At 44.5% G+C, this 27,247-nt stretch overlaps 2 protein-coding genes across 7 annotated transcripts in view; one reads left to right on the forward strand and one right to left on the reverse strand.

Moving 5' to 3' along the window:
• The first annotated feature begins 2 nt into the window (after positions 1-2).
• DENND11 (DENN domain containing 11) lies at positions 3-15,383 on the forward strand. Its single transcript, XM_053943937.1, has 9 exons — positions 3-420; positions 5,474-5,573; positions 6,636-6,794; positions 7,474-7,627; positions 7,868-8,006; positions 8,476-8,607; positions 8,797-8,947; positions 9,145-9,213; positions 10,306-15,383. The coding sequence occupies exons 1-9, from the start codon at positions 180-182 to the stop codon at positions 10,499-10,501; spliced, it is 1,341 nt and encodes a 446-aa protein (XP_053799912.1). The 5' UTR covers positions 3-179; the 3' UTR covers positions 10,502-15,383.
• Positions 15,384-16,818: 1,435 nt separating this feature from the next.
• AGK (acylglycerol kinase) overlaps positions 16,819-27,247 on the reverse strand; it is a 35,495-nt gene continuing 25,066 nt past the window's right edge. For all 6 annotated transcript variants that reach the window (XM_053943065.1, XM_053943062.1, XM_053943063.1 and 3 more), the window contains 5 exons: positions 27,048-27,192; positions 25,874-25,971; positions 23,301-23,371; positions 19,159-19,243; positions 16,819-17,294 (listed from right to left, as the gene is read on the reverse strand). In XM_053943065.1, the coding sequence (XP_053799040.1) occupies positions 17,157-17,294; positions 19,159-19,243; positions 23,301-23,371; positions 25,874-25,971; positions 27,048-27,192 (537 nt within the window). In that variant the 3' untranslated portion in view covers positions 16,819-17,156. The remainder of the gene's footprint in view (positions 17,295-19,158; positions 19,244-23,300; positions 23,372-25,873; positions 25,972-27,047; positions 27,193-27,247) is intronic.

The following is a 27,247-nucleotide window of genomic DNA, read 5'->3' on the forward strand; positions in this document are numbered from 1 at the left end:
CCGCCCCTCGCTTCCCGCTCCCCGCCGGTGCGGCGCGGGGGGTGCGGCTCCGCTCGGTTCAGCTCGGCTCGACTCATCTCGGCTCGGCTCATCGCTGCTCCGCTCGGTTCGGTTCATCTCGGCTCGGCCCGGCTCGGCTCATCTCTGCTCGGCTTGGCTCCGCTCGGCCCGGCCCGGCCATGGTGGAGCGCTCGGACGAGGCGCCGCTGCTGTTCTGGGCCGAGGGCCCCGCCGTGTCGGCGCCGCCGCCCGCGGCCGAGCCGGGCAGCAGCAGCAGCGGCGGGCGGCGGCTCGGCGGCGGCTGGAGCGCGGCTCTGTGGGACGGCGAGGGGCCGGCGGAGGCGGCGGGGCCGCCGCGGGCCGAGGCGGAGGAGGACCAGATCGTGGCCGTCTTCGTGGTCACCTTCGATCCCCGCACGGGTGAGCGGCGCCGGGAGCGGGCGGGCCGGGGCGCCGGGGCCGGGCCTGGGGCTCCCGGTGCCGCTAGAGTAACATGGATGCGGCCGGGACTGGGCTTCCCCTGGGGACCGCTCCCCCCGCATCCTGCCTCCCAGGGACCGCTCCTCCCGCCGCGCTGGGGCAGCGTGGCCGGACCCAGTGGTGAGCGGCCGGCGGGAGCCGGGCTGCCCTCTGCCCCCACGGGGGACCGCGGCTCCAACGCACGGCTGCCGGTGTCGGGACCGGGGGCCGTGGGCATTTGCCGAAAACGGAGCACAAGGGGGATTGCTTTTGGTCTCCATCCTGCCGAGAAGTAGTTCTGGCGGGAGGAAGGCGCCTCGTCTGGTGCCGCTCCGAGGAGAGGGATGTGTCTATCTCCACGGCACGGGGAGTTTGTGGACGGCGCTGGGGCATCCCCTGTGCCCCGCACAGATTTAGGCCGAGCCTCTGCCCAGCGCTGCCCGGAGGGCGCCAACCTGTTAGCAGCATCTTGAGAGCATCCTTCTGTCTCCGTGGAGTGGCGCAGACCTGCCCGCAGCTATCGGTGATGGATGGCGTTTGTGGCAGGCATAAATCCGGCAGGCTCGCAGGGCATGATCACCAGCAGCAGCGTATTTCTTGGTGACCAGTGTGTTTAGAGGCTGGCCTCTGGTGGGATCTCTGGGACTTAGTGCTTTGAAGGAGTGCTGCGATCCAGGAGGGCAGAGGAGAGGGGCAAGGGAATATATTTTCCACTTCTCACTGCCATATCCAACTCTGTCAGTGCTGTTGGACTGTGCTGTTGTATCACTACTGACAGAGGTTATTAATTTCAAACCTGTAAATCAGCATTTCAGAAAATGTCTTAACTTTGTTTTCCTAGTCCCGCTGCTCCCACAGTATCCACCAAACAGGATGTCAGGACACAGATAGGAAGTTAGCACCTGCTTTGCACCTGTGAACACAGGTACTGCTGTGCAGAGGGGTCTGATGTCCTGAGACACATTGTTGGGTCTTTTGGCTGCCAGGCACCAACCTGGGGTTCAAAGGCAAGAGAGACATTCAGGAGCCCATTTGCATCCAGATGTGAGACTGAGCTCCTCTTTCTTCTCTAGACAGGCACTGCCTTAGCAAATCCATGGCAAAACTATAAGAGACAGGGAAGAGGTCTGAAAAGCACAGTGAGGTTGGTTCTTCAGTGGGAGGGGAAAGTACCTGACATCCTGCTCACAAGAGGGCCTTGGTGGTAAAGACTGAATGTCAGTCTTGAACTAAAAATCCTAAGTAGAGGACAGGACATAGCTGCTGGTGTGATGTGGTGTCAGCAGTGCCCACTGTCAGACAGCATGGCTGCTGTGTCCCAAAACACCCAAGGATTCTGAGAAGTTACCCTTTCATACTGCACCAGAGAGAAGTGTCTTCAGTCTAGACATCATTCACTCATAAAAATCTGAAATAAGATTGGATATCATCTTTCCAGCAGGAGATGGAAAATAGAGGTGTTTCTCCTAAGTATCCAAAATATGAAAGAGTCTGGGTGCCTGCAGCAACAGCAGGTTGTCTTTCGATCTGACAGCATATGTCTTCTATGAAATGGTGAGATTTTCTTGAGAGTTGGCAGAAAGCTGAGCTTTCTCAGGAATTTTTCTGAACCAGCTGTTGCTTTGAATGAAGTCCAGGGAAAGTTGGGCAACAGCTCTTCTCACATCTGATGTGCAGTTAATGCTGGGTGTCATCAGCCTTGGAGTCGTCTGTCAAGTCCAGGAGGATTCAGCCTCCTGCTGCTACCCAGCATGGATGATAGGTCTGTGAGCAATACACCAGCAAATGTCAGCTTTACAGCTGGGAAGCAAAGTGCCCTGTGGAGGGTGTGGACTTGGAAAAACAGTATGAAGTTGCAGTGGTGTGAACTTGCTAAGGGCAGAAAGAGAGTACAGGAATTACTGGTCAACCACATCAGATAGTGTGAAGGACTTCTTTTATTGTTTGTAAGGGTATCTGGTCCTTGTGTATGACTTAAAGGAAATCATCCAGTTAGTGTCTGAGCTGCTTGATTCTGCCCAGGAAAAACATGGCAGACCTCCTTTGCCAGCTTGCTGAGGCATAGGAACAGCTGAATTTCTGGTGGTGGCTGTGCAGGTGGTTATGCCCGGTAGTGTCTGCCCAACTACAGGCAAGTAGGTGGGCAAGAGAGGTTTTGCTGTAGAAGCATGAAGTGACTATGCTAATAAAGAACATAACAATTTCCCTCCAAAATTTAGAAGGGCTTGAAGCAGAAGAGCTTAGTGCACACAGTTACATGTGATGAGTTTCCAAAGGTAGGTTATGGGGTTGTCAGGTCACTGTTACAATTCCAGTGTCCCTGTGACTGTCAACACTTGGTGCTGTCCTCATGTGCAGCACGGTGAACCTTGTGGCACTTGAGAAGGAGCTTTCTTCACTGCTGTTGTGGGGCAGCTGATGACAGTCACCTTTGTGGATGTCCCACACAGTGTGTTAGCTTAAAGGGTCTGTGAGTAATGGAGAGAGACAAGGAAGGAAGAGAGGGAAGTAATGTGTTTTGCACCAGGGAATATGCAAATATTCTGTTTTTCTGTCCCACATTTCTTCTGTGCAGGAAACAGAGCAAGTGTGATGTTTAGGTTACACTTTATGCTTCTCCTGTCCTGGCACAACATGGTAGCATTGCACAGTAGGGGACCCTAAAGCCTTCAGGAAACATCTAATAGTCAGGAGTGACAGGTGATGACCCCCAAATGCTGGTGCCGGTATCTTCTTTGTGAAGATGTGAAAATCCAGTGGAAAGAAAATACAAGGGAAAGAGGAAGAACTTTGCACTCTAGAAAATGAGTGCTGGCTCAGACCTGACCTGAAGGTGGGAGATAGCTTCCAGGAGATCAGATCTGCAGATCTGACTCTCAGCAAAATCACTAGTCTGCTCTCTAATGCTGGGTGACTCTCACTTGGAAAGTTTCCTGTGTGCATGGGAGCTGCTTTCTCCATGGGGAAGGGCAGTGCTTCCTGTTTTTCTACAATATTGTTCCCTCCTCCCTCCTCTGATTTCTTGGGCAGACTGGCAGTCATATTGCATCTGGGTGAAGTCTCTCCTTTGTTTGCTCTCCTGTTTCGCCAGACTGACTTTCCTACTTTTTAATCTCCGCGTTTGTTCTCCGACTGCCACGTCGCCCGTGTGTTCATAGGGCAAGGTGGCATGAGGAACAGCCAGGAGCACAGGTGCAGGTTGCTCCTGACAGATCCCAGAAGAAAAAAGTAGCTACGTGATAAGTGAGCTGGTTTTGAGGTCACACGCAGGGTAAAGATCTGTTTCAAGGCATCCTTTCCTTATTGCTGCTACAGAACAGGCACTGTTTGAGCAATGTCCACTTTAACACCTCTGCAGTGGATGTGACCCCTGACAGTGTTTGTGACTAAACTGAGCAAAGCCCATCTTCCTTTGCCCTTGATGGCACTCTCACCTATCGGTCTGTGAATCTACAGGTTATGACCAGTAAGGGATGCTCTGTGGGGCAAGGCTTAAAAGCACATCTGGCCTTAACCACAATTTCGTGGTTATGAGGCAACAGTCTCAAGAGCTGACTTCCTCACGCTTTCAAGGAAGGTTCTTGCACCTTTAAAAAGCAAACCAAACAGGCTCACACAAGCCCCAAACAACAAAAGCCACCATCTATATATAATGTGCGAGCCCTCCAGGGGAGCGCGCGGGCTGCTATGATGTCATTGGTTCTCTCTGCCAGCCTTTCACACGCCTCAGAGGCCGAGGCGCTGCACAGCAGAGCTCTGTGGGACTGCCCAGGGCTGTGCTCGGGGTCACGAGGCTGCTGGGCTCCCCGGCCAGCCCGGCTCTGCGGGAGAAGTCTGCTTGTGCACTGCAAGCGGGCAGTTGGATGCACAGCTTCTCCTGTTGCCATGCCTAACGCTGTTGGGTTTTTTGAAGTCCTTGCCAGGCAGGGCTGGGGGAGGTCTACTGAATACAGCATCTATGTGAGAAGAAAAATAGCCTATTTAAATGTCAGTAGCTAAGCCCTATTCCTGTGCAGGCATATACTTGTGCAGTATGAGTAATGAGACAAAAGACAGGCTTCAGAAATGAGGCCTCAGATTTAAATATCTCCAATACTGTGGGCAGACTGACAGAGACCAGAAACGCAGTGGGTGAATTTGGAGCACATCTCAGTGCTGTGGGAATGTCCAGGTGAGCAGGTTGGGCTCTGAAGTGCTGGCATGGGAAAGTGTGAGAAGTGACCCCTTTGTTGGTCCATGGTAAACTTATTGGATTTCATTTGCTTTAGAGACATCTTGTGACTTCTCTGATATAATCTGTTCCAGGATCAGGCTCCTCAGGTGGCCTTTCCCCTGAACAACTGCGTGCTTTCTGGCTGGGTTGGCGGGTGACAGATGTTTGCTGATCTTGATCTAGCTTGTAATTTATGTACTTTTTTGTTGGTTATTCTAGCATGCACAAACACATTGCAGCACTTGGATCACCTCAGCCTCCATATAAAGCTTCAGCTAACTCCTATCCTAAAGAAAATAGGAGAGATTTCAGGGAAGAAGTGATGATTTGGATGATGGTTCAGGGGTTTCTGTTTGACCAGGCCTGCCAAGCACAGGCAATGAACAATATTGGTGGTGGTGTGAGCTATCCCAGAAACTCATCTTAAAGAACAAGAGTCTGTCCTTTGGTTCTTTCTTATGGGATGGATGCTTGTGTAGACCAAAGCTTATTCACCATCAGGTAAAATCGTAGCTGCTCTGTAATTAAGCTTATCAAGAATAAATCAACAAAATAGCACTAGCTTCAGAAACGTCCTGCAGCGTCTGTGTGTTGTGCTACAACAAGTAACGCTTGCAAGAAATGTGTGGAGTATTATATGCCATGTACTGTCTGTGACAATTTAGGAGTTCAGGAGTTATTTTAGGGCACTGTTACAGGTGTCCCAGGGTTAGAAAAGCAACAACTTGCTGTTGATGATGTATGCATTTTAGAAACAGGTACTGTATTCAAGCTTACCCAATTGAATTTGCTTCTCTGCAGGCAACATGGTGGAATGGTGTTTACCCCAGGATATAGATTTGGAAGGTGTGGAATTCAAATCCATGGCAAGCGGGTCCCACAAAATCCAGTCCGATTTCATGTGAGTACATCTGAGGTATATTACCTCTTCCTTTCTTAGTTGTGCATCTATACCACCAGCTCTTAATTCAGAACATATAAGAAAAATACCTTCTAGGAAGCTAGGGTCCTGCAGAAACCTGCTTGCTAAACTGTTTCTACCTGTGCCAAAGATACTTTTCAGACACTTTCAGTATGGTATTAAGTACCAGGTAGCTGCAGGGATCTGCTGTATGACTGCTTTGCCTTTGGAGGCCAACTGGGGCAGGCCAGCTTCTCGCTGGCGTGCAAATTTCAGTGTGTACTGGGCAAATGATCTGCACTGCCACCATTGAGACTGCAAGCAGAGGCCTAGGGTGAAGGGCAAGGAATGGCAGAACTGAAATGGAAAGAATTTTGCAGGAACAGGACCTAGAAAAATATTCTTAACTCTGCCAGGGCTTTTGGTTCCTTTAAATGTTGTTATAAACAGGTCTTGCTCACTTTCTTTTTTGCTAGCTCCTTCAGTGGAAACACATTAAGAGAGGAATTTTCTGCATTCTGCTAACCCAATGTTGCAATGCAGCAATGTTTTGCAATGAACTGCAATGTCACAATTCCTTTTGGTCAGGAATAACAGTTACTTTCTTAAAGGCATGTGAACTGAACCCTTGCAGTCTGATGATCAGAGTGTGCTTCAATGTGCTGGCACCCAAAATATGACCAGGTAGCTGTACTGTACTCAGAACTGCATTTGCTACAGGCTTCTTCCTTGGAGGAAGGGCTCTGCTCTGACTGAATCATGCATTCTGTTGGTCTTCCTTCCAAGTTATTTATTTGCATTCCTTACTGGCCTGTGATGTGGCTGGTGGGGGCTGTAGTGGGAACTCCTGGGAAGTCTTGCCTTAAATATTTTGTCTTGCTACTGAGAAGTCTGGGGCACCCAAGGCCTGTCCTCAGCCCTTCAGTTAGCAGGGTGGGATTTCAGGGAGTTCCTTACCGAAGAAAATATGTTCCCAAATCAGTAATTTTAGCCCTCAGTTACCTTTCTTTCTTCTCTTTCCTCTTTTTAAAGTTAACCCTTCTGTCAAACCTTTGTCTCCAGTTATTTCCGGAAAGGGCTCTGTTTTGGCCTGGCCTGCTTTGCCAACATGCCTGTGGAGAGTGAGTTAGAGCGTGGTGCCCGCATGAAGTCCGTGGGCATCCTCTCCCCTTCCTACACGCTGCTGTATAGGTACATGCACTTCCTGGAGAACCAGGTCAGGTAAGTTCCCTTGGGAATGAGCCTGGCCATTCCCCACCTGGGAGAGGTAATGTTCTTTCTATGGAGAGCAGTTTTAGGCAAGTGAGAATTCAGTAACAATGCTCTGCTGTGATTTCCTTGACTGGCTATTTATCCAGAAAGTATAACAGGTTCACAGTGTGAAGGAGCCAAGGAACTGATTAGCAGCAGTCTGTTCCTTCCTAAGAGGCTAGTCAAATGCTACCCAAACCCTGATTATTGTAGGCAGACATAAGTGTCACAGGGAGAATTGAGAGAACAAGTTCCTTTTTCACCTTCTGAAAACCATTTTATTAGGGCCTTACAGAAGGCTTCTAATTGTGTAATGGTGATCCTAGCTAGCTGTGTGCTTCAGTTGTGTTGAGTGGATCTAGCAGCAAAAATGGTGATGGCAGAAAACTGCTTCTACCTGAGTGTATTTAAAATAGGACCAGTGCTCTGTACACCCCAGCTTGCCACCTGTGTCAATCCTGTGCGTGTTCTCTGGCTGCACTGAGAGCTGGTAGTCCTGATGTTTCTTCTGCCCTCCTGGATGAGTCTGTGCAACTGAGGCACCCAGGATCCCTTTTAGTTGGGAGAACAGATGTTTGCTGGGGGCAAGGCACTAAACAAATATTCTGGAGGTACTGCAGATCTCCCCTTTTTTTCCTTTCTTTTCCAGACACCAGCTGGAAATGCCAGGGCACTACTCCCATCTAGAGGCATTCTATGATGACAAGAAAGGAGTTCTCCCTGATAGCAAGGGCACCCCCAGCTCTCAGCAACCCATCCATTGGCTGCCTTCCATCCACAGATACATGTACCCAGAGATGAAGGTGAGGCAGGTGCCTGAGGCCTGCAGGAATGGGCAGAGGTCTGCTGCTCCTTGCTGGTGCCTCATACTCCTTTATGTAAGCAGTCACTCCTCTGCTTTGTAGGCTGCTTTAGATAAGATTTTGTTACTTGGACTGTTGCAAGCTGTGTGCTGGTCTTGCTCCCACATTTAGACTTAGCATCTGTGCATGTGTCCCTGTTTCACCTCTGAGCTGTTTTCTTCCCTTTTGCTCCACCTGCAGATCACACACCCTGCTGGCTGTATGTCTCAGTTCATCAAATTCTTCGGTGAGCAGATCCTCGTCCTCTGGAAGTTTGCCCTGCTGCGCAAGCGCATACTGATATTTTCACCACCCCCAGTTGGAGTTGTCTGCTATAGAGGTATGTTTCAAGGGACACTGCAGAGCTCTCATCTAGTAGGCTGAAGCACTGCAGAAATGCCTGTGAATACTGAGGGGACAGACGTCATGCACATCTTCAAAATCCATTGTGACCATGACTCGTGAAGATACCGCTCAGTCTGCATTTACACGTTTCCTACCAAATGCTTTTCTTCAGGCCTCATGAGTAAGGACACATCTGGCACTGTCAAACTCAGTTCCTGTCAGCACAGGACAATAAGAGTGCTGACTGAATTTGTGGATTCTAGAATGTGGTATTCCTATGGGAAAACTGATTATTTCCTGTGCAAAACAGGATGTCATCACTTGAGAAGTTATGGTGTTCAAGGGCATTTCAGAGCTCTGACCATTGTTTTCATAGAGGCCTGTGGGAGAACTGGGCAATTGGGGTTCAGAATGCCCTTGAGGGAAACCAAAAGCATCTCAGGATGTACTTCTCTTGTCCACAGTGTATTGCTGCTGTTGCCTTGCAAATGTTTCTCTGCCTGGTCTTGGAGGAACTGTCCCGGAGTCCAAACCATTCTTCTATGTGAATGTGGCAGACATAGAAATGCTGGAGACAGAAGTATCATACGTGGCCTGTAAGTATGATGGATTAGGTGTGATGTTTTTAGCTTCAGGCTGCAAAATGTCTTGAGACACCAGACTGTGGAATAGAACTGATGAGAAATAGATTGTGCATGGAATGACTAACTATGCAAGCAGGAGAGAGCAGTTGGTCTGCTGTGAAAGCAACATGCTGCTCTGAAAATCTTCTCTGGTTTTGGCAGGTACAACAGAAAAGATCTTTGAGCAGAAACGGGATCTCTATGATGTCTATGTGGACAACCAGAATGTGAAGACGCATCATGAACATCTGCAACCACTCCTGAAAATTAACAATGCTGACAAGGAGAAGTACCGACGGCTCAATGACCAAAGGTAATCACAGACATCTGGGTGCTCCTGATAGGAGACGTGGAATAAAGAGGACACTGCTTGCTCCTTTGTACTTTCCTCCTTGTAGTATTTTGAAAATATCCCACTGGTTCAGCTCATCTCTTGAAGATTCTGGTCGTCTCATAAAGATTTGAGGTTCACAGTAGGTATGTGCAATTAACCTGTCTCCCTTCTCTCAGGCAGATGTTAATGTATTCTCAAGAAGTGGGTGAGGATTGCAGCTCCTGTGAAGAGGACCTTTTCATCTTGTGAGTGGTTACCTCTAATACTTAGTTGGACACAGCTAGTTTTAGAGAGCCTCTTGCACCGATTTTGTGTTGCACTGTTTGGCACATTATGAAACAGCATGTTTGACATAATTCCATAGTTAGCTCTCTTCCTCTAGGGTTCCAAAAACAGACTGGCTCTTCCTCTTCAGATCATCTTCCTTTCATTTTGAGAAGCCAAAACGTAATATCCACTAGGGTCGCTTATGTGTCGGGAGGGAGAAGTGAATTTTAAAAACACAATCAGAGATGTAAGAATGCCCTCGCAAATATAAGCACTATAGGATTTTTCTTGCCAGAAATTCTTCTTCTTTGGCTCTGAAAAGGACAATGTTAATGGGAAGCAGGCACTGTACCATGATGGGGGTTGGTACAGTGTGGAGATCAGACCTGCATGTGAAGGATTGGCTCACTGATGTGGTTGACTTCATACCTGGCAAACAGAGGAATGAGAACTGGGTGTAGAGTGGGAGGTACAGAATTAGATAAAAACCACATGTCTACCATCTCTGCAGCCCTTCACTGCCTGTTGCTATTCACGCTCTGCAGCAGGTGAGAAGTAATGGGATGAAACTGTGTGAAGGGCTGTCAGGGCAGAGCTCTGATTGTTTAGCTTCACATGTGTAGCCAGAGCTCTTTCTGCATAGCTTTGTGTGTTTCTAGGAAAGCAGCAGGAAAGAAGGAGCCCTCACTGATGTGTTCTGCACCGGTAATGGAGAATTTATTTACCCACTGGCTTATCAGATGGGTGACAACACTGTTTCCTCCTTTACATTATGGGAGCTGTAGGTGTGATGTACCTGTTTGGTGACCACAGAACACACTTTAGCTGATAACGTGGCTTCTTCTGAGGGAAACGCACAGACGGGAGCACCCCTGTCAATTAAAAGTTACTGCTTTTTTATTCTGGGTCACCTGTAGAGAGAATGGAAAAGTACTACAGCGCCACCTAACAAGGTGGGATCTCTGGCTAAAGGGGGTTAAATGCAGTTCTGGGGCTCTGCTGCCTGTTTGTTAAATACATTGTCTTTCTGGAGGTCCAATGCAATCGCTTTTGCTGACTTTACCCTGTAGGTTTTTCATGGAGCAGAACAACCGCATATTCCAGACACTGATGGAGGTGTCAGCCAGCCAGGACAAGACACTGACAGCTGACCACGCACGAGGCATGGGTCTGGATCCCCAAGGGGATCGAAGTTTCCTTATGGACCTCCTGGAAGTGTATGGCATTGATGTTATGCTAGTCATTGACAACCCCTGCTGCACTTAAACCAAGGGCAAGGGCGATGGGGAGCAAAGATCACTTTTTAAAGACTACCGGACATTGCTTAGGAGGATCACTGGAACTCACCACAGCCACAGTTATTTAATAACTTTATATGGAGAGTATTTATAATTTTAAAACAAAATGTGATTTTATTTTCTCACACTCAACTTCCCAGTGAGTACCTGCTCTAAGGTTCCTTTTGGGTTTGTCTCCCTTTCCCTTTCATTTGTGTTTTTTTGTTTTGTCTAGCTAGGACCAGTGCACCTTTGCACCAAACCTCACTGTTGCCAGTGATAGCTAGGTTTTGGCCTAGCCTGGATACCTGAGCCCTGAAGACTTCAGGAAAGCACTTTGTTTGATGACAACCAATGTGAAATGCTATAGCTGAGCTTTCAGACTTGGCTGGAAAATCCTCCTATCAACTCCCCCTTCCACTTGGGGACTGAAGAGGGCTTCAGCACAAGCTGTTAATGGCCCAATCTCGTAAATAGCTCCTACTGAGTTTATTGGTGGGGACAGTTAAACCAATGGTAAGAACCAGGACTCCTTTAAACACTCCTCACCCAACTTTAAGGTGAATTGGAGTCAAGCCACCCTTCCTTGTAAATGGCAGAAGCAAGTTTGGGATCGGGGATGCTACAGGATCTTATGACTTTGCTTACTGGAGCAGCACGGTTTCACTTCCAGCATCTGAGGTGGTCTAAAATAGCAGAGACTGCACCTACCTATATCATAGCCAGAGAAGAGCATCCTCTCTCCTCAGTCCATCCCACCACCACCTTTGGCTTTTAGTTGCATCGCACCTGCTGCTTTGGTTTAAAATCTTCAAACCAGCAAGATGGTCTCCCATTTAACAGGGACCAACACCACTGAGCCACTTTGCAGTCACTTTATTGTCCAGCCTCAGCTTGGACCATGCTGGGCTGGATGGGGTAGAATAAGTATGCTTTAATTAATGTCACTAGCCCTTCCTTTGTAGCTGATGGGACTTGATGCTCCTTTGCTTTAACACTGTCTGCTAATCCTCCTTTTGTTGAGCCTTCAGCACTGCCTGCTGCTATCCCTGGCTTTCTGTGTGAGACAGAGAACAAACCCTTCAGGTGGAACAACTGAAGTTTGCAGGAGTTTCCCTTGGAGTTTGGTATTCTTAAGTGGCACAGTTGCTAGAAGCAGTGTTTAAAAGCAAGTCTGTCTGTTTTCCTGGGTAGAGCTGTAGAACCAGATGAAACAAATGTTTTCTTATGTGGAAAGAATAGGATTCAGTTACTGAAGAACTAGTCATTAACTCCAGGAAGGCTATCCCAGTAAAGAGTAATCCCTTTGCCATACAAAAGCCAAGAATCATACTGTGGGTTCCAGGTGTGACAAAGTTTTGCCCCAAATCCTTCAACCAGTAGCAATATCAGTTTTAAGCTGACTGTTCTTCCTGAACTGTGGCTATAGCTGATTAGTTGCTGCTTCTATCATTACAGATTGCAGCACCCTTGGAGGCTTTTTGTGTATTGTAGGAAAGCAAACTGTAGCTGATGTATCCATTTGTCCTAGCATTTTATAGGATGAGACAGAGCCTGAACCACCGAGATCTCACCCACTCTAAAGCAGGCAAGCACCTTTTTGAAACCGGTGAAGCAAATTTTCTCCAAGTATATCCTCTGTGGATTGTCTCCCTCTGAAAAGGAGGAGGCAATTGTTCCTGCAATTTGCCTCTCTCTGAGCAGTCACTCCCCTGACTGCTTTTTCAAGGCTTTGAGATGTTTTTGTACAGAAGAAAATATGCTGTTGTTCATACTGTCAATTGCTCACAACAACTGTAACATCATCATCCTTAGAAGGTTGGGGAAAAATGTAGAAAGAGGTAAAAACAGCTGAGTACCATTTAATGGAAAGACCAGTCTCTTTTCCTTAAGAAATGGCTTTGCTTTTAAATGGACACCTTAAGTATAAAAGTGGCCCACAACTTCCACACTTTTTTTTCTCTAACTTCCATGTTAAAACTTCAGTTTTAACATGCTGCCTGCAGTGATGATCCCTGAGGAATCGGGGCAGCTGAGCCGCCCTTTTATTGCTGTCACTTCTTCAGACATCAAAAGAAAAAAAAACCAGAACTGAAACTAGTCTCTAGCAATTTCTCCTCTCACTTTCTTGAAGGTTTGCTACATAGTTTAGCGGTGGTCAGTTGTTAATGACTTTCTTTTCTATTTTCTTTAGTTCTTTTGCTAAACTAAACAGAAACAAACCTTTGGTTTAATGTTGAAATTTTACAGTCAGTGCAGTCAGAGGCTTTCTAACACCCTGCATTAGACCACTGTTGTTTAAAGCTGTTGGAACATGAGGTCTAGTAGACAGCACTGACATAGCCCTTACCTAAGCAGAAGCTCCTGAAATTCCTATTTGACATTTAATAAACCTCTGCTTTCCAAAAATTAGGTCCTCAGTTGTCAGCAGTAGTATGGGTGCAGAAGCATCAAAGCAAGCAATTACTGTAGTAGCATCCATGTGCTACATCCAGTTGGATGGTTGCAGCCTATTTTGTTCTTCCTTGTAATTTTGTTCTTCCTTGTAATTTTGCTTCCCTATCAAGGCTCTCTTGGCAGGCAACTGCTACAAAAGTCAGGAAGTTGTCCAACAGAAAACAGAAGAAGACTTTTCTCTCCTAACCCTTCCTTATTTGATTAGCTGCAGAAGTGCTTCCACCTGCGCTCCTTTTCTAAAAGATAGTGCTTTTATTTTTGTCACATGTGGAAAGTTCTTGAGAAATGAGTAATGGGTACATAACAGAAACAAATTGTTATAGCTTGGGGCATGAAGGATTGTTCTGTGGAACCAGTTTAACTGAGTCTTATCTATCCAGAAGATACCATAATTCAAGGTAAAACAGTTATGTACAGATATTCAAAATCCCCTCCTGAGTGCTCAAACGGTGCTGGGAGCAGCTGGGAGCAGCTAGCAGCTGGGAGACATCTACTGGGTATGTTTTGAATCAAAAGAGGGAGGAACATGTGGCATAAGATAGAATATTGCTGATTTGTCTTCTCCCTTTGCCTTTACAGTGGTGCCTTCAGTTTCTTGGGTGTAATGCTTCTGGTCAGTTGCTGTGATCAGAGCCCAGGTTCGAATGGTGGTTACAGTAACCAGGTCTATGCTGTGCCCCTGTGTATTCTCTAAAACTCAAATTATTGGCTAGCCAGTGCAGGTTCTCAGCTTGTGCTTGCTTGACTTTAACCAGGAGAACAAGAGCTTCCTAACTATATCTTAACTTGAGCTGCACTAGAAATGTATAATCAAGCAATGAATTATTACTACTAGTACTATCTGCATTGAAGGGTAAAGCTTATGAGAGACATAAAAGCTCAGTTTTCAATCTGAACAAGCAACACTATGCCAAACATCTACATCATCCAAAAGTCTTCCCACTGCAAGGTTAGGCCAAGCTGCATAGAGCCAATAAAGAACTATAATGGATACTAGGAGAAAGGCACTTGATGCAATCAGAATTCAGATTTGTCTTACAGACATGCTACTACCTTCTTTTCTAGGATACATGAGGTACTTACTGCAGTGTATCTTACAGCCAATGGTTGTGACTGTCACAGGAGCTGAGCTTGCTTGTCCACCATCCTTCTGGGCAGAAGTTCCAACACCTTTTCAAGAGGAAGTACCTCCCTGTACAGGTTATTCAGTAAAGCAGGGTTATGGTGATAGCCCATTTTAACAGCTGTCAAAGTTAATGAGCAAGAAGTTGGCAGTAGCTGTGGCCCTCCTGGCCACAGACTGTGCAAGGGATGGGCACACTTCTCTCAGGGAGGTGGAAAGGCAGTGGCTTCTAGAATAGCAGGGCAAGATCACTCTATCCTAAAGCAAAATTCTAGGTACAAAGCATGCACACTAACCCTAACTCTCATCCTAGCCATTACTTCTAAGTTAGTTGCTGTCGTCTTCCCACCTTCCCAAAACCAGTGGTGTAGTGATTATAAGACAGCATAAATGTCTTTTACAAGGGACTGAATGTATTGATTTAACAGTGTGATCTGTCTAAAACTGAGGGTACTAAATGCCCGTGAACCAGGATTTTAGATCTTGATTAATGCAACATGTCATTCAAATGGGAATGTTTAAATGTGGTCAAAATAAACAGGTGCCTTGAGCTAGTCCATCATTAGATTGTTATCCTTCCTTTTTATTTATGTTACAGTATTCTAAGCCCTTCCAGAGTTGAAGCCAGGTTAAGTGTTTTCATGAGTGGGACCTAGGATTTTACTCCTCCTTCCTGTCTTGGTGTTTGTACAAAGGAAGATTTTTGTGTTGCTGTCAGACAGAAACATGAGAACCAAGTCCTTTCCTCAACACTTTAGATAGCGGGTTCAGCCCCTGCCAATTTTATGTAGTGTCTATCTCACACCTCCCTTCTGAATGTTGCAATTCAGAGGTCTAGAATTACCCTATAGTGGAAGAACTCTGAACTGCAGAGGAAGGAGAAAAACTACTTGAATGGTATTTGTACAAGCTACTCAACTTATGCTGATATGAATATTTAAATACCAGCCTGTGTCTCAGATGATCCGTGGTACTTCAACATCAGAACAGCATCAGCAATACCAATTCTGAAGGGATCTCTTGGTTACCCTCAAGCAAGGAATCACATTGCAATGGGAGCTATGGAAGAGAACCAGTGATTTTTCCCTGTAAAATGGTACAGATGAACGAGGAGCCAGTTCTCACCATCTCATCCCTTGCAGCAGGCTGGGTGTAATTCTAACAGCTCTGATGTTGTTTGCATCTTGCAGATGTGTGGTTGCTCCCATAGGCCTGTGGCTCTGTAGAAAAACTGCTTACTAAAAACATGGGTATTTTTTAATACTATTAAAGCTTACCTTTTTGAAATGGCTGTTGCCTTGTCTTTCCTGCCACTGGAGAAAAAACACATTGCTGATTTTATTACAGAAACATCAACTTGAGGAAAAACTCCAGTGGTGAGGACTGCCCTCAACTCTGAATGAGCCAGGGGCTGCAGAGCAATGTCCCAGGTGTCTCTGTGGCAAGCAAAAAGAGCAAAGCACAACCACCATGTTCCTTGGAGAGTGACCCAGGGCTCCACTGGGCACTCTTCATTACTGCAAACCAAAAGACAGCACAAACCAGGTCCTATCACCAGCATAACTATCAAAAGAAACTCGCAGGCTTCTATCCCCTTCAGTCTCAGTCAAGAGTTACAGAACAGCTAGGGCTGGAAGGGACTTTAAAGATCACCCAGTTCAGGTAGTTTGTCTCTCCACAGTGTAGTCCAGGGAAGAACATTAAGCTTGGTTTCAGCATCATGCAGAAACCCAAGCCTGCTTCCCCTTTTGAGGCATTTTTCCTTTAAGATGTCTCCAGCAGAGGATGCTGTTGGAACACAGGCTGCCAGGATTCAGTCCTTGACAGAGCTGCTGGAAGCCAACTCACTTAGGTCTGTATTTTGATAACAGCAGAGTGTCAACAACTGAATTTAGATTAGACCACAGCGTAACACATTGACTACAGACAACCACGTCAGAAAAATAAGGGTAATTTTCTTTCTTCTAGTAAGCAAGGCAGAATCATGCGAATTTCTAAGTAAGAATAAGGGCAACAGATAAGCTTGCCTAAGTCAGTAATACTTCCTTTCAGCAATTAAAGCAAGCTATAAACAAAAGCTCATAAAAGCAACAAAACTAATTATGGTACTGAGGCTCAAGGGGGGTGGAGGTTGCATATGGAGTGGTGAGCACTGTTTACATTAGACAAGAGCAATCAGACACAATAAATAATAAACTTAATTTGGATATCCTTACTGGAATTATACTACTGCAGGAATAAAAGGAATACTTACAAAAAAAAAAAAAAAAAAAAAAAACAAAAACAACAAAAAAGAGACTCACTCAGCTTGTTAAAGAGTCTTTCTAAATAGCTTTCCAAAACTTTTCATACAGCTTTGGGTCAATGATGTTTTCCAATTTGCTTCTGCGCAATATACCTAAATTGATCAAAGGAATACATTTCTACTATATAATTACTGGAACTCTGTGCTGTTGAATCTGGCAAGATGAAAAAAATTAACAAAAATATCTTATCCAGATACATATGGTGAATTTTTAACCTTGCTCTCGAGCTTTGTATCACCAACCTCCAGTTTATTTTGTAACAGAGTAGATAACCAACCATCTGTTTTAATGTGGCAATTCCAATGTTTCAGAGAATTCCTCAGCATTACTCCCCACCAAATATTTTTTTCCAGGATCCCAGGTTTTGTAAGATTTTTACATGGGTAAAGTAAACCTAAACTCTTAGAACACAAAGACAAGTATACTTAAATTTTACTTTAATATACAATGGCATTACAGCAGTAGCATCTGGCACACAGCACTCAGCCTGCAGTGCTGTAAATGGAACAATGATGACTTCTTAGGGGAGGTGGAAAAAAAGATGCCATCAAGTTAACATGCATTTTTCAGAATTTTCATTTGCCTTTTTAACCCCTCTGTGATCAGTCAAATCATACACTTCCAATGGAAGTACCTCACACATAAAAATAGCCAAAAGGCTTTTTAGTCAAGTGGGGTTAAACAAGTTAGTTAGGTCACATGAGCCTTGAAGAGACCCTGGTAAGACTGGTGAGCACTGGCCCCTGCGCCATGAATTCTCATTGTACCGCTGCCTGCAGTAGCTGCTCTCTCATTCTGGGATCGCAGAAGAACCGGAGTTTGCGGGGTAAGAGCTTCACCTCCACAGGCATAGCTTCATACTCCTCATTATCAATGCCAAAGGATCCCTCAGTGCCCTGTGTGCAGTGACAGTTAAACATCAAACATTATTTCAGCAAGGCTGTAATGCTGATTTTACTAATAAAACATAGTTGCATACTCAGCTCAGTCTCAACCAAGATGACCCCCTGCCTCTGCCTTCCAGCCCATTTTCTCTCCACAACGCATGGAGACCTATCCTTCACTGCACAGAATGTATTAGGAGTCTGGTGCACGAGATGTTACCTCACCTAGTTACTAATTAGTAATAATTAAATGCTAGGAAGCTCTAATGACCCACATTGTTTATACTGAAGGATTCTTTTCTACTGGAACTACAATTATGTGCACTTAGATCTTGGGTCTGCCAGTGGTGACATAAACTAATCTGCAGAAATGCCTGTTAAGTAACTTCTATTAAATCCATGTTAAAAACCCCCTTTCAGCATTGTTTTACTATATTGATCTGAAACATGAGATGCAAAGTAATTTACTGGCTAGGGATTACTCAGCAGTAGAATTTTCCCAAGTGTTTAATGCTGATAAAGTCACCATGTGATTAAAACCATTCATCAAAATGGCAGGCTGACTTTACCTAAAAACAACTTCAGTGACTGCTTTGTGTGCCCTCGTCTCACGGGAGGGCTGTGCTACCTGGGTACTCAAACCAACTCCCAGGGAACTGGGACACCAGAGTAGCACAGACTAGAGGAACTGGCACAAGTTGTGGCAGTCAGAGGTACAGCACAGCAGTCCACCTCCATCAGCATAAACTGGTGAGACTCATCTGGGCTGCCTCCAGTTCCTTCACTGGAGCTGGGCCATGGAGTTGAACAGCACTGCTCTGTACCATGCACTCATGTTCTGAAGATCTTAGCAGCAGCTGCAGTATGAACAGCTCATTTTATACCACAACCCGTACTTATGGCCCAGCTGTACTTAGTCCAGCACTGCAGAGTATTCTTTCAGAATCACAAATCTGCCATGATCTGAATTCAGTGGAAGTATTCAGATGCTGGTTAATAATGACATCATAATTCATGATTTTTACTTGGTATCAACAGATTTTTTTGCCTTTCAACACATTCTTTATCCCTTAATATGGAATTATTTTGCCAAATGATAGATCACTTGAAAACAGAAATTATCTATGAGATTGATTTCGTGTCCTTGTAAAAACAAGAAACTGTCCTCCCAGGTCTGCAATAACAGCTCAGAGGCAGGAAAAGATGAATCTAAATTACACAGGCAGGCACAACTTTGTCTTCTTTGTCAGCTTCATAATTTCAAAGTTTTGAGGCACTTCCTTATACTGATCTCAGCTCCCCTGTCCTGTCTTACCCCTCCTTTGTCTCTAATATCTATCTTCTTCTATACAGTACAATGCTTTGTAAGGCATAGGAGAAGATCCACGTATCACAGCACTACAGAATGTTTGAATCAACAGTGGATCATCTCGTCCAACCTCCCTGTTCAAGCATAGTCATCCCAGAGCACATTGCACAGGATTGTGTCCAGATGATTCTTAATTATCTCCAGTGAGGGAGACTCCACAACCTCTCTGTGCAGTCTGTTCCACTGCCTGGTTATCTGTACAGTAAATAAATTCTTCCTCATGTTCAGGTGGAACTTCCCATTTGTATGCAATAAACTCAAGTAAGAGACCCTTTAACCACCATGACTGCCTTCATAAAAGATCTGCCACTATTTCCTGGCAGGTTTACAGACAATTTGGGGAACTTCAGTATGTCTCTTCTGGCAAGGGACTCATTGGCTGCACTGTGGAACTGAGTGTTTGCAGTATAATCAATCTCCCTGATTTAGAATAGGAATTTCTCAAAGTGCAGCATCAACAGGTACAAGAAACAAAGTGAAAGTTTTTCAGCTCTCTCAGCTTCTCACCTCTGGAAGTTGCAAGATGCATCTGCTGGCTTGGATGCGCTGACTCCCTTCAGAGCACATGTGTGGATCACGCACCTTTTGACTTCTGTCCAGACCAAAAGAGAGTTAAGGTAAGGACATGCTTCTCTCAGAAACAGCATTCTTCAGAGATGACATTTTGCTGTGGTAAATCACTACACATTTGGTAAACTTAGAGGTTATATACACAAATATTTGTGTGTTTAACTGTGAAAAAAGTAGAAGAGACCTTCCCTCTTCTGCTGCAGTCAATGCATATCATAATGGACTGACAGCCTCCAACCAGCTTCTGCTCTGAGGCTCACTAATTATATTTGAACACTGAGCAGAGTTTTGTGCTCTTCACTTCCATGCTGAACTGTGCACTTCCTGTAGTGATTACCATCTCCTCATACCTCATGCACCTAAACTTACCAACAACCTAAGCAACCTAAGCAAAAAAAAGATAGAATTATAGTTACATTGAACCATTAAATTACTATCTAAAAACAAACAAACCCCCCACATTTTTCATATGAAAGCCAATCAGCACGACATTTCTTATCAGCTGCTTCTGTTATTGCTCATGAAGAAATCCCCATAATTTTATCTATTCCAAATAACATATCCAGTTTGACAGTTTCTCTCTTCTGGTGCCTGTGAGATTCTTATTTATGTACTGTACTTATTTAAGTGCTGCTTCCTTTCCTACTTCTGCTGATGTCAAAAGGGAGCACATAGAATGCAGTTTCCTGTCTTGGAAGGCTGGTGTTCCAAGTGCCACACGGCCTTTTTCAAGGCTTAGGCTGCTGTCCTGTCACTGGCTCAGCTGTCAGAGAACAGTGTGCTGCAATTCCTTTTCCCCACAAGTGCTGCTGCAGAGTGAGCACAAGCTCTGGGCTGTGCTGACTTTCCTCTGCCTCCTGACTGAACCACACACATAAGCTTTTGACTGACCCCTGGCAAAGGGTACACTGCATCCCAGGCAGCAGCCTCAATCTGGACCCTTCTCCAGAAGACAGCAACACGCAAACAGCAAAGAGAACAGCACAGAATTACAGTGTTAATACAGCACAACTCTCAAGCATGGCAGAATTATCACAGATATTTCTCTAACAGGCAATGCCTGCTGTCCCCAAATTTCCATCTTTAGACTGACATGAAAGAAAGGTGTATTTAAATATTGCCTAGGAAAAGAACTCACAAAAGCATGTCAATCTCCCTGTACATCAAGTCTTCTATGCCCTGAGGAAGGCATCGCTTCTAAAGTCACAGAAAATCCCAGAGAAGGAACATGAGAAGAGAGGGTTGAAATAGGAGATGAAAATCAAAGACAAGGAAGAAAAGCAAAGGAAAGGGCAGGGAAGGACGGAAGCAATATTAACTGTGTAAAGTTTGGTTTTAATCAAATATGTATACACTAAAAGATTGATGAGCGACTGTGAGGGAATTAAACATCCTCCAGCAATATAAATTATAAATCACTGATGGCATGCAATACTGTCAGTTTATACAGTGCTGTTCAAACAAGCAGCAAGATTCCTCACATAAAGTTTAACCTGCTTGGAGTTTATCATACAAGGTCCTAGATACATACAAGGCATACTCTGGTGAGCGAGCAGATTTTTTTTGGCCAATGAAGGCACATGAAGCTCTACAGAGATGTAATTGTGGGGTCAAGGTAAACTCAAAAGAGCGAAGACATGGAATTAAAGATTAATCAAAGGAGAACACTGGTAGAAGTAAATAAGACACAACTCCACCTGCAGTGATTGCCCCTTTAGTGGTTCAGCATAAAAAAAAAATTGTAATTCATCATGATTCAGAGTAAGACCTCTAACAAAAAACCCAGTTTTCTGCACTGTAGATGATAACTGTAATTGTGCCCTGGAGTGACAGCTCTCCATACTTTCACATATAGAATCTAAACTGGCTACCAGGATGTGGATTACTGCTGCCACTTTCCATGCCTGCTCTCCTTCCCTGCAGCACTTCTTATTAAGCACTCCATTCTACACAACTCTTCTTCCCCCACCTCATCTAAACATCAGCTCTATGACTGCTGTGGATGCTCTTGATCACACAGATCTGATCCACAGCCAGAGGACACTTTTGTACACCTGGGATGACTGCCTCTTTTCTTGGAAATCCAACAGCAGCTACCCGTCAGCACACTAATGCACCCCCATACTTCCCCAGACACACACACACACACTGCCTGAGTCTCCATGGTAGTTTCCTGCCGTATGTGTGGTTTTCTCTGTGTGACCCATCAGTTCTCATCAGCTCATGTCAGTGCCCTCTTCAGCATAAAAACCCCTTGATATCTGCACTGAAAGGCTATTTCCCCTAAAAACCTTTTTCAGCCCCCCAAATTCTGGTATTTAAATTATATGCTAAAAAATAAGAAAAAAGAAAGAGCTGTTTCACACATTTCCAAAGACAAACCCTGTTGGTGCTAGGCAATGAAGGGCCTCTGACAACGGGCTTAACTCAAATCCAGCTGGCAAAGGCACAGCGAGACCTCTGAACACCCTGATTCTGCCTTGAAAAAACAGGGCACCTTTTCTCTGATCTGACTCCTCTCTGTACAACTAACCATCCCCTCCCACTGCTCCCCCACCCTCCACACCTCTCTTTGTCTTTGTTACCTACAGGCTTTTTGGCACTATTTAATCAAAAGAGCTTGTTTCTCTGAACTTTGCTTGAACAGCTCAAAGCTTTCAATACTGCCTCTAATTAGCTCTCAACAGCAGGGCAATGGTAATGCTCCCCAGAGGCTTTTTCTGCACAACACTGTAACTGCAGTCACAAAATGTGCCACACTACTGCAGGAAGCATGTCCAGTCAACACAGGAGGTATTATTTACACCGGGAATACACTTGAATATGCCTCCCTCAAGTCACACAAGCTCATCTACATTCTTCTGCTAGCAAAGTGTTTGAGAATTCAGAATTGCATGTCCTTTATCTCTCTCCTTTACGAGACCAGGCTCCTCTTGCTTTCAACAGGAAAACTGCCTCCTCCTTTCCCTCTGTAGCCTTCAAAACAAGAAATCAGTGTCAAGCAACCACGGTCCACATGCTCATGCAATTTGAAAGCAGCTGCAGGTGGTAACCTGACTTACAGTGTATGCATAGGTCAGAAGATTTTATTCCCACTGAGGCTCCTGGGAGGCTCAAATAAGGGGCCTGAGTTGCCATTAGTATCATAAACAAGTATCTTGCAGGAATTATTAGGGTGATGACAAGCAGGTAAAACTGCAATGAAATCCTCCCATTGATTTCACTAGAGGGAGCTCAAAGACTGAGAAAACAGCAAAATAAAGGTAATATGGACAGGAGCTCCCCTGGATTTAGCAGGAATATCTGTTGCTGGTAAAACCTGCACTGAAGACACAATGTGTTTGTGAGTGGGATGTAAAGGAGGAGCTGAAAAAGGCAGCTCTGATTTGCTTCTTGTGAGAGCAGGAGGAACAAGCACACTACAAGACAACATCACAAAGGAAGCTGTAACATTCACTTTCTCCACACTCTGCTTCTTCATACCTGCAGCCTTTTTTATTCCACATACAAGCAGGACCAATACATTTGCTTGAAGTCCCTGTTTAAATCCACATCTTCCAAAGTTCTTCCAGCTCAGACCTGATTTCTCAGAGCTATTGAGCTATTGAGGCAAGGAAGCTCATTTCTTAGACGAGGGCCTGTCTAAACACAGTTCAAGAATTCCCAGGTACCACTAGTATAAACAAATCAGCTCTGTGACCTACCTCTCAATCCACTGAGCAGCTAGGGCTAAAAGATTCTGGGCTAAGTCTGCATAGCTGCCTATAAAACTCAGTAAGGACAGTAATATCCAAGCAGTACTGACTTACAGCAACAGGGGAAAAGATGAAAGGTATAGCAAACTCAGAAGTTAGGAAGAACTCTAGGTTCTGAATACTCCAGGTTATGGAGCTCTGCCTTGTTTACAGAAACAGAAGATGTGTAAGAATTTTAAAGAACAAAAGTACTAGTCCCCGTGAACCAGTACTGACTGATGTGCTTTGCAGTTCTCTGCTTCTCAATTTGGCAGTACATTATGAGAGAAAACCAGCACATTTTTCAGAGATCCTGTCCCCTTTTTGCAGCCTTCCCATACTCACCCTCTGTGAACAAACTCCCCTTTGCTGATACTCTCTGCTTCAATGCAAATGTCCATGAAGTCCTCAGTGCGCTGTGCAAAAAAGGATTCAGAGTACAAACAGTTAACATTTGAAAATACCACACCCACGATACTGCAATATGTTCACACAATGGGCAGTCCTTTGTCCCACAAAAGGAGGCAGAAGATGCATTTCTGCATTTCATGCTTTATTACAGACAGTGTTTTCCTATTAATGAATATTCAATAATTACTATTCACTATTCAACATTCATTATTCAAGCAAAATAGTGAGTCACACGTTTGGCTTCTCGTTACATTTAAAGACAATAGCAGATCTCTTAGGCTTACTTATTTAATTTCTATTCAATGGATCTTTCATGAATTTAAGCAATAGTACAATGATACAACATTTGGCCACCAAACACCACAGTAAGAGAATTTTAAATTATACAAATAGGAAACCAAAGTGTCCTTGGTAACAACCCTTTAAATTCCTTACTTAGCTTCTTTCCTATTTACAGCCTGCCCTTAAACTGAGTATACAGTACAGCTTTTTCCAGGAAAGCAATTTTGATTAAGATGCAACTTATTTTTTTATGTATTTAAATATTTTTGTCCTGGCAAAGTTGTAGTGTGCAGATGCAAGGAAAATGACAAAAGTCAAAATAAACGCATCTATTAGTGTAACTTTGCTGCTCTGCAGAGGCACTGCCTGGGCTGCACCTGTATGGCTTTATCAGCTTCCCTTCAATGGGGCAGCCTCTGCCTGAATCTGAGGTGAGACACAGAGACAGGAGTGGCTGGCAGCAGTCATCAGATATGGCCTGGTATTGATTCCAGAGAGATGCTGTTCAGCTTTGAGGGCTACGGGACAAGCCCTCAAGAGGGACTTCAATGCAATAATAAGGGGTCCACACTTGTAGAAAAAGAGATGCAGTATCAAGATACTTCCAACTCTAGAAACAGGAAAGTACAACCGGTCTAATAAGAACTTGTCAATTTTTCTAGGCTATGCAAGAGACCTGAGAACCCTCTATCCCTTCCTTCTTTTCAAAACCAAAATTAAAGTGCATCTTGAAGGCCTAAGGGAGGCAAAACAAACAAAACAACAGAAAGAGCATAAGGGCTAGTTTGTGGCAGAGACTTTTTCTGTTCTTGGTAGGTCAGTTTTTACTTTACATCACTGGCTCCAATCCAGTTCAACAACCAAAATTCTTGTGTTCAAGTGCTACCTAAAAACCACTAAAAAAATACCCAAATACTAGTCTCTGTCTAGCTTCTACCATTACTAGGACACTGTACTGTAAAACCATAAACTACGACTAAGAAGAAACTAAAGTTCATTTGGTATACTCTAAGGAGAAACCAGGAAAATATTAAAAAAACTGTATTGGCCTGTTTCGGCTCTTTTGGTCTGATCCTACAAGATAACCTATCAATATAACTCACATTTTCATGTTCTTAAAGGCCCTGACTTCTAAGGAAGAAATATGTTGCAGTAAGTTAGCCTCATGTTAAACTGGGTAGAGTGCCAAGGGTTTCCTGCACCCTTGAGGAGGAAATGCAGGGAAGCTCATGAGTATAGGATCACTGTCTAAGCATTTTCCTGTAAAATTAAAGACTGACATCTATCCAAATAGCTTTCACAGCAGTCAAATTGCACCAAAACACAAGCCTGAGGCAAAGAGAGCTTCTAAAACACTGAATGAACAGCATGAACATGCTGAGGAGGTTATGACAGGAACCGTTCCTTTGATGCCTTGCTTCTATTCTTTCAACTACCTGCACTTCTTTTCCTTCAAATCAGTGTCATTTCCCTAGCACCAATTATTTTTAACTCCACTCTGCAAGTCTATAAAAGAGAGAGAAATCAAAAATTCCAGCCAGACACTCAGGCTCAGCTTCCTTCTAGCAGCAGTTGATAAAAGAGAATCACTCTCATACAGGTGAAGAAGGAAAGGAATGCTTCTTAGTGCTTTGTTTACTAACGAGAAATCCTAAAACTTCTATTTGGCTTCTGAAACCTTGTACAAATTCTTTCTGATTCCACTGCATCCCAGTTTTACACTGGTCTCTTTTGCTTTCACACTGGATCTCAAACTTGCCCATTCCTGGATTCAATCATGGACCTCTTCTTGCATGAAGTAGTAAATGCTATTTATATAGACCCAAGAATGGGAGCACGACAGGAAAATGTCACACTACGACACGAAATAACTCACACAAGCATATTTTATGTAAAAGAGAGGAAGAAAAGAACCAAAAGAGAGATTTTATTTTCTGACTCTGTAATATATAGGATCCCAAAAGTGACAGTGGATTGGAGGGTGAAATTGCCACCTCTCCAACCACACTGGTCAAACCAAGAGGCCATCAATTCTCTCTTCCCACAAAGAAGAATGCAAAACAATCATTGTTTATATGAACAATGTGTGAGAACTACAGTAGAAATATGTAAACATCAGAAGGCATAGAAAACTTTTAGAAGAACTTTAAAACTCTCAAAAGAACAGGGCGACAGGAAAACTGTGGGCAGGCAGCATTTGGAATCCAATTATGTTATGGTCTTACTGTTAGATCAAGCTGTCTGTTCCGAGTTGCAATGGAAAGCTCAATGGTGGACATCTTCAGTTCTTCCCAGTTCTCTGGGGCTACTTCCTGGGGTAATTCTGTGTATCAGGAAGAGAAGGTATCAGTCATTAAGTGGAATTTAATTACACAAATCACTATGAAGCAGATGTCAGACACCAAAATCACTCTGAGCCATTCTGGCCATTAGTTTTATTAATTAAAAAATTAAAAGGGAGCTTAGGCGTACTGAAGAAAAGAAAAAAAAATACCATCAGCATTTACACAGTGTCAGAAAAGACTGTCAAGCACAGTACATCACAGCCCTGTGAATCCCTATGTCCAGGGATTAACAGATCAGGGCTGGTGACTGGAACATTTAGAAAACCCACTAAATGCTAGTACCAAAAAAACAGGAATCCAGTGCTCAGGAGGCTGTGGTAAAACATTTTCTACAGGAGGCAGCTCCACAGTTCAGTTCTCATATCAAGGTCACTTGGTTCATGCTCCCACATGAATCACCTCTGCTAGCCAAGGAAGAACAAGGTCTTTGCACTAGACTGTGCAAAATACCCACTCTCCTTCCTCCTGTGGCCTGCCATGTGCACTGCCCAGACAACAGCCCAACCCAAGAGAGGCTCAGAGAACACAAAGTTTATGGTACAGAAAAAATTTAACATACTAAGATAAATTTAGGCCTTCTGCATGGCCCAAATTTTACTGTTCTATTTAAAGTAACATTTGTTGCTCTGTGTCAGCAACTCTCCTCACCCTGGAAAAAGAAGGGCTGCTCCTCTCTGCCCAGCTCACTAAGAAGCCATTTTGCTGGAAGATTTCCAGAAGCTCACCCAGAAATGCCAAGTATCCTCAATGGATACCTCCACTGCAATGGCATGTCTGAGTCCAGGGAATGCCTTGGGTTCTTTACAAGTGAGTATTTTCTTATGAGACCACAAACACTGGCAGGACTACTCTGTTCCATTTCTGACAGATGCCACTATAATTGTCTTGACAAAAAACAAAGTTTTAAAAAATAAAAAAAAGGAAACAAACAAATAAATAACAGTAACTAAAAAGAGAGCAGTAAAGTAGATATGCCCTCCACACAACACAGCCCTGGATCTGTTAAAGTAGCAGAGCCTGCATGTGAGTTTATGCCAGAACACACCCAGCCCACCTTTTGGAGATGACCAGTACAATCGAAGTCGTCTGTAAAGCCTCACATACAAAGGAGGCCTGGATGATTTCTCCTCTGGCTCTTCTGGAGGTCTCTCAGTTGGACCCAGGTACATGAGAGCAGCTTGATGTTTCTGAGGCCACTCCTTGGATTTACATGGGAAGAAAAGACAGAAGATAAAGGGCATTTTGTTTAGGGCG

This window comes from Vidua chalybeata, chromosome 5 (assembly GCF_026979565.1).
Source record: "Vidua chalybeata isolate OUT-0048 chromosome 5, bVidCha1 merged haplotype, whole genome shotgun sequence".
NCBI lineage: Eukaryota > Metazoa > Chordata > Aves > Passeriformes > Viduidae > Vidua > Vidua chalybeata.